Source organism: Mauremys mutica, unplaced genomic scaffold, assembly GCF_020497125.1.
Source record: "Mauremys mutica isolate MM-2020 ecotype Southern unplaced genomic scaffold, ASM2049712v1 000310F_np12_subseq_676658:720567_obj, whole genome shotgun sequence".
Classification (NCBI taxonomy): Eukaryota; Metazoa; Chordata; order Testudines; family Geoemydidae; genus Mauremys; species Mauremys mutica.
In genome coordinates this window covers 1-7,368 of record NW_025422907.1, presented here as the reverse complement: position 1 = coordinate 7,368, position 7,368 = coordinate 1, and the positions used below count along the sequence as shown (strand labels likewise).

The window sequence follows — 7,368 nt, the reverse complement described above, 5'->3', positions numbered from 1 at the left end:
GAGATGTCAGACATGGAGCCCAAAGGTGGGGTTGTCCTGACTCTGCAGTAACTTCATTACAGTGAGAGAGATTTCAGAGCTCAGCTACAGGGTTCTGCCCTGTAACCGTGTGTGGGGCTGGGGCAGAAGTGGGGCAGTGATGCACTCAGGAAAGGAGTAGGGCTAAGGGGGGCCCCGTGGTACAGCCACTAAAGCCCCTGTGTGCTGCGTTCCAGCGGGGCCGGCTCTGCCTGGCTGGGGTGGGGCGAGGCGGCTCCGCGCGCTGCCGTTCCTCTCCCCCCCCCGGCCATTTGGGGATTTAGTTGGGGATCGGTCCTGCGTTGAGGAGGGGGTTGGACTAGATGACCTCCTGAGGTCCCTTCCAACCCTGCTAGTGATAGTCTATGAGCTGCTCTTGCCTGTAGGCTCCGCCCCCTACAGCTCCTGTTGGCTGCGAATCATTAATCCCACCCTGGCCCTGCCCCTAGCTGCTCCTCACTCCAGCTCCAACCCTCGGCTCGACCTCCACTAGGCCCCACCACCTCTGCTCCAGCCACTGGGCCCAACCGTCTGTGCTTTGGTGTCTGACACCAGCGATATGTAGGAGTCGTTCACCTCCGGGCTTTCCATGCGTATGGCCCTGACTTTGTCAGCTCTGGGTTTCATCTGCCATTGTGCTGCCCCATCACATGGCTTTATTAGATCTCTTTCAACTTCTTCAAAGTCTTCTCTACGCCTCACTGACCTACACAATTGTCTGTCATCTGCCAATATCCACCTCGTTGTTCAGTCCCTGTTCCAAAGATGCTGTTGTACGTACCATAGCAGGACAAAGGGGTCTTCTGTGTCAGTCCCGGTTCCCTAGTCGAATGCGGAACCCGACACGAGATTTCCAAGCTTCTGCAGCCATTTGTAATACCTATTGAGGATGTGCCCTGTGGTGCTGTCAGATGTCAAAGGCACTTCCTGAAAAGCTGAAACAAAGAGGAAACGGGTTGGAAGCCCCATGGTGCTGATGTGACTGGTGCCTAGGAAACCTCCCCTTCAGATGGCCATTGCCACATGCTATTAGCTACCCAAGAGTCTGGGGGCAAGAAACAGCAACTCAGCTACTCCCAAAATAGCCCTGGACAGAGAGGAGACCCCATTCCGTGTGTAACTTCCCCCTCTCCCAGCATACACACGTCCACACGCTAAAACACAGGCAGGTGGGAGCAACTCTGCTTGGGATGGAACAGAAAAGTGACAGCAGCAGAGGTGTTAAATGATCCAACATTTACGCACAGATCTGCAGAGAGATTTAGACTCCTAATGGCTACTGAAATCCTGTGTGGCCCTGGGCCTTCATTCCTTAAGAGGTCACAGGGAAAGATGTTTCCAATGTGCACTCAGGGGAGTTCCTGTGAGCTGATAACCAAGTTCTGAGTGGTTCCCTGGGCTGAAATCTCTCCATTCCAGGGAGGGCAAGTGATGAATCTTTCCCTACAGAGGGTAATTGTCATCATCATCATCGCCCTTAATAATAACAACAGCCCTTTTCAATTCTGTCAGCCCTTCCTTTAGAGACGTTCTGACCTCTATGAAGACAGTCTCCCCAAACAGCTCTAAGGCTACGTCTATTCTAGGAGCTAGGGATGGAATTCCCCTGCTCCCGTACACACATTGTGGCACCTCGATGGAAGCTCATGTAACCATTTTTCTTCCTTAAACACTGTCCTTAGACAGAGAGGGACACATTCAAACTGTTTTCAGGCCCTGTGCTGCACCCCTGTACTTCCCACAGAGGCACAAATACACAGAGGTATTTCCTTACCTTCATACAGGCGGGAGATGCCATCTTCAGTCACTGTTTCAGACAACAAGTCACAGTAATGGTGGATAGTATTTCCTAGACAGACAATGAATCTCATTACTTTTCAAATCCTTTGCTTAAAACTGCGAAAGATGCAGCCATTCTCCCAAGACAGCCCTTGGGAAATTAAATACATTCCTTACACCTGTTCACAAAGCACATTAGATAAAGCATCAGAAGCCTAGAAGTCACTGATAGACTGATTTCCAAAGGAGATTGAATTCACATCATGCTGGTTTCCCCTAGGTGCAGCCAAAGAGTTGTTGTGGGCAGGGGAAGTTGGTGTGGTCAATAGAGCTAAGTTGCTCCCTTCATCTTGGAAGACATGTTAATTTTTTCTCTCTCTATCACACACACACACACCCCCGCACACACAGAGGGCCGGCTTTAGGCAGTGCGGGGCCCAATTCAAACAGTTTCGACGGGGCCCCGGCAAGGATGACAAAAAAACAACAACAACAACCACATATATAAAAAAACACGTGGGGCTTGTACTCACCGGGTGGTGCTCTGGGTCTTTGGCAGCACTTCGGCGGTGGGTCCTTCACTCGCTCCAGGTCTTCGGCGGCACTGAAGGACCCACTGTCGAAGTGCCGCCGAAGACCCAGAGCGCCGCTAGGTGAGTAAAAATTAAAAAGACGCCTCTAGCCAGGGAAGGGATCCTCACTGGGTGCAGGGCCCTCTTAGGCGCGGGGCCCGATTCAGGGGAATTGGTGGAATAGGTCTAAAGCCCCCCCCACACACACACACACTTACTTTCAGGATTCTGGGGCTGTTGGAGGGAACAGAGCAGCAGTCTAGAAAAGGGCTTTGAAGGATGCAGGTCAAAAAAGCTCAAGTGAAGTTGCTCTGCTTACCAATGAACAGGGCTGCAGAATGTCTGATTGTTGTCTGTGAGCTTTCCAGGTACTCTAAGGCGTGGAACAGGAATTTGGGGATGTGGCTCTTGTTGTTCTGCATCTAGGAAGAAAGGAGGAAGAAACGCACAATATACAAATGACATGTTCTTCCCACAGCGACTAGTCCAGGGAAGCCAAAGCATAGAGCCAGGGCATGGCAACAGCCAGTATGAGCCCATGCGCCACAGCAGCACCTCTCTGGAGTTACTATTGTGTTCTCTAGAACCTCAGCTTTCATTTTCAAAGACAAACGTTTGCAGGTCTGACACTTGTGGAGAAAAATTTCAAAAATGTGAAGGGATTGTAACTCCTGCAGAAATGAACCAGCAGAGAGCCTGGAATAGAGTCCTGCCACCCGATGGAAGCGGATGGGTACTCAGGGTGTGGGGTTAAAAAGGTCTCCCTCAAGTCCCCAGTCACCACTCTCAAGGCAAAGGGAATTCACCTACCAAGCACTTCCAGGCACACTTCCGGAGCTGTGTGGAGCCATCCCAGGCCATGGTGCGGAACAGCGTCTTCAAATGAGCCCACCTGAGAAACACTGCGCAGCGGAAGAGCGTCAGTTTGCATCTCTGCAAGAGAAGGTGAGACCAAGAGGGTTCTCACTGAGAGAGGGACAGTCTGGGGGACATGGGACCTTCCCCGTCCCTTGTTCTCCTGCTTTTCCTGCTAGTGGAGGAGATTCCTGTCATTTGTTGTACACAGGAGTGTGCTCAGGAGAGGGAATTGGCTGGAGCGAGCCAGAGCCGTCCTGTCTTTGGATGGTTTGGGGTGGTTGACCAGGGCCCTGCGCTTTGGGGGGGCCCCGCACTTCAGGGGGACGCAGGACGTGGGCCATGCTGGGGCCAGGCGCAGTACTCCCGGTCCCACTATGCTATGCCCCACCTCGCCAGCGCCCAGCGTCGTTCGGGAAATGAGGGGGTGGGGGTTGGGGGGAGGGGAGGAATAGGGATGGGGCAGGGGGCGGAGCAGGGGTGGGAAGAGGTGGGGTGGCACTTGGGGGAAGGGATGGAGTGGGGCTGGGGCTTAGGGCAGAGTAGGGGGTATTGTCCCAGGCCCTGCGCCCCTCTGTGGACAGCCCTGGAAAGATTCATAAGAGATCTCCACAGCTCAGTCCTTAGGTGCAAAGAGACTGCACGAGAGCGTGAGTCAGCTTTGGGATCCCAAAGAGTCGGACCAAAGGGGCCCCAGATCAGGCTTCCCTCCACATCCCAGTTGGCCCAACAACAGAGGGCAACGTCCGGTGAATGCTGGGAAGCTGGGACCTGGAGAAGTTCTCTCAGGAGCTCCAGGGAAGAAGTCAGGGCAGTTGCACCCACTTTCCAGAAGGCTGTGGGCAGATATCAGCTCCCTGAACTGAAGGGGCACTTACAGATCTGTGCTCCCTTTTCTTTTGCTGCCTCTTGTTGTGAACCTTTGGCTGCAGCAGCCCAAAGGCCTGAGGCCCGTCTTTGCAGGAGAGGGTCAGGGCTCTTTCCCAGAAGAAGGCTTTTCTTCCCAATTGTGCTGTGTGCTGTGAGAATGGATGAGGCACTGGGCTCCAGCATGGAGTGAAGCAGGGAGGAGAAGACTCTGCTTGGGCAAGGGGCTCTGGCCATTAATGGAGTGGGGGCCCCAGGGGATTCTGGCTCTTTGCTCTTCAGGAAATAATGACCGTGGCACTTACCAGTGTCACACTCTCATCCCGGTCTTCAAGGTGCAGCAGCAGCGGGAGCAAGCAGTGGATCATTTTCTGCTGCACGATGGGTTTGTCTGGGTCCTTCACGCTGCTCACCACGTTGCCAAGCAGTAAAATGGCAGCGGAGCGCACACTGTCCCTCTCCTGGCAATGACACACAGGGAGTGGGGAAGCCCAGTTAAAGCCAGGCAGGATCAGAGCATAACACGACAGAGTCATAATCCGCACGCTGCTCCGGTTCCCCCGTGTTAACTGACTTGGGTTGCGGGAGCTGTGAGGCCACCAGGCCAGCGCCATAGACATCTTGTGCAGAACAGGGCCTGAGACGCTGTGCAGGGCCGTGCAGCCCCATGGTGTCCTAGACGCAATTTCTGTCTGGAGAGCACAGAATCCTAGACCCCTAGAAGCTTAGGGGAGAGGGAGGGAAGGCTGCTGGAGACCGGTCTGGGGAAGGGGAGGAGCGGCTCCTGGAGTCTTGCAGGGAGGTGCTGCTACAGAACACAGCAGTTCTTTTGCTCCTCGGTGCCCCTGAGAGCCGGGCCATTCCCGACCCACCTCTTTCCTGCTGGGAATCTCCACCTCTTTGGGGGCCGGTGTTCTCCAGACAGCTGGTCGTCTGCCCAGTGCCAGGCCCCCTCTCCCCCACGCCAGGCGGCAGCAGGGGCTGGGAGCATGGCGCTGAGGCTGAGGTTTGCGGAAAAGAGCCCTGACAGGGAGGTGGCTGAGCAGGAGATTCCCCTCCCATGGCAGGGGCACCCCTTGGAGGCTCCATGGCAGGGCTGAGGGGTGGGAGACAAGGGGATGGGGAGAGAGAGACAAGGGCACCAGAGACAGGCGGGGGGGAGGAATGGGGTTCTCCTGTGTTTCCCAGCCTTACGTCATCAATGAAGGGGCGAAGGCTGACTGCAATGTCCTGGGAGATGGAGCCAAGCCCCTCCGCATTCAGGAGGTAGATGATGTCTGCAGCTTGATGCATGGCCCCCATGACACGCCCTCTATCCGTGTCACAGAACATGTCCATGATCGCTGGCAGCTGGGCCCGTAACGAGTGCACCTGCAGCAATGGAGAAGGCAGCTCATTACTATCCTGGATGACAGCCTGGGGCATATGCTGGCCTATCCCACTCCAACCTATGAGACACCACGGCTGGCACAGCCGCCCAACGGGGCACAAAGTCATTCTCCTGTCACTCTCTGCCAGCTGCTCACTGTAACCTTTGTCTTTGCTCACCCGCCTCCCCCACTGCATCACATCTGCAATCAGGGGTCAGCTCACGGGAGCAGGGACCACGTCGTGCCTTGATTTGCTCAGTAAAGCACCTCCAACATTCGAGTGCTGTGCATTAAACAACAAGGCTTGTGTGGGGATCTCGCTCTCATTGCTGAGCTATTCGATAGACATCGGCTTCCTCGGTCCCCCGGGCAATCCACGCCTCTCACCTTTTCTGGCTGGAGCACAATACTGCCAAGGCCTCGCAGACTGAGCCGACGTACAATGGGGTTTTTATCTTGGGTCCATTCCATGAGCTGCGCCTGGAGCTCTGATTTTGTCATTATTGTCTCAATGGAAGGACTCTGGAGAAACTGGAAAGAGCCAAATCAACATCGGGTTGAGGAGCAGAGGTCTTCCTGTGGGATCTGTTCCCTGGACGCTCATCTTTACCAAATGGCCACTTACTCCCATACAACATCTCCGGTGTGTAGGGAGCCAGTTGCTGCTCTTTCAGTTGGTTCATTCCCAGAACTTAGACTAATGCACAAGTCACAAATAAACCCCCAGGGAAAGGGGAATCTCCAGGCCCCACTGAGTGCCATGGATAGACCCCTGGGGCAGAAGAAAAGCAGAACCCCAGGAAAAGGTGAGGAGAGAAGCATGGCCTTGGGGCACCGGAGAAACATCTCCTCTTGTCACATGATCCCACCTAGGCACATCCAGCCAGGAGCGATCTCACCCTATCTCTCCCTCCCTCTCTGTGCCATGCCCCACCACCATCCATGTGCGGAGAGGAGCTAGCTGGCCGTAGGCTGCTGAGCTGCTGACAATGTGCCCAGAGCTTACTGGCCTGAGCTGCTCTCCAGAAAGCCCACTTGTGCCTGTCAAGTAAAGAATCTCACCTCAGTGCAGAAAGTTATGGCGATATTTCTCTGCTCCTCCTCCTTCTCCCTTTGAACAGTGGTGATGGCCTCTCTGAAGATGGCAGGGAGCTGAGGGTTCTCAAACTCAATCATGGCTCTGGAACATGGAGCAGAAAGTCCCTTGTGGTTATCAAAGGGGAGAGAGAGTTCCTCTCTAGTTGCTGGGCTGAGATGGCAGCCTGGAACAGAGGAACATTTCACACGGAAATCCCAGTCCCAAGAGAGACCCACTGAAGAGGAACCTTTGGGCTCCTACCTTGCAATCACGCCAACACCCTGCGAGTAGTAATATCGTGAGGCTATCATGTCCCAACCCTGCTGAAATTGGATGCTGGCAAATTCCTTCCAGTATCCGGGCATGGAAAAAAGAGTCTTCACAGCCTCCACCGACGTGCTAAAGACAAAAAATACCAGTGTCAGGCAATGAGATCAGCCCCAAGCATGGCAAAGCTGCACACGCCCTGGCACACACAGCATGGACAGCAGGAGCTAGCTTCCCCGAGGATAGATCCAGTGTGATATCATGGTGCTTCCCTGCCCAATGGGCCCTGTCGACACTGCAGTTTCATTGAGTTTGTAACCAGTTAGTGACACTGTAGCTTCTTAAGATGGTTGGTGTCATCACTCAATGTGGTTGAATACTTGATTCTTTACTGTGACAGGTAACAGGCTCAAGCGGGCATGTGGGGCCAGATCCTTAGTTGGTGTAAGCGAGCCTGGGCTAACTATAGCACCCGAACCAATGATGGCCATGAACAGCCCACATGTGATTAGCAGAACAAATCTGTTCTTCCTTTTCCTTTCAGTCATTACCTTAGGGGGTT

The 7,368-nt window shown here is 54.2% G+C and overlaps 1 protein-coding gene across 1 annotated transcript; it reads right to left on the bottom strand.

The window, feature by feature from the left end:
• Nucleotides 1-2,665: 2,665 nt before the first annotated feature.
• Nucleotides 2,666-6,938, bottom strand: LOC123357119 (maestro heat-like repeat family member 5; the record flags this gene model as incomplete). Its single annotated transcript, XM_045000435.1, has 7 exons — nucleotides 2,666-2,791; nucleotides 3,180-3,302; nucleotides 4,397-4,552; nucleotides 5,286-5,462; nucleotides 5,849-5,992; nucleotides 6,524-6,641; nucleotides 6,801-6,938. Coding segments are annotated over 7 exons (982 nt in total), but the record flags the coding sequence as incomplete, so codon positions are not given.
• Nucleotides 6,939-7,368: the final 430 nt, after the last annotated feature.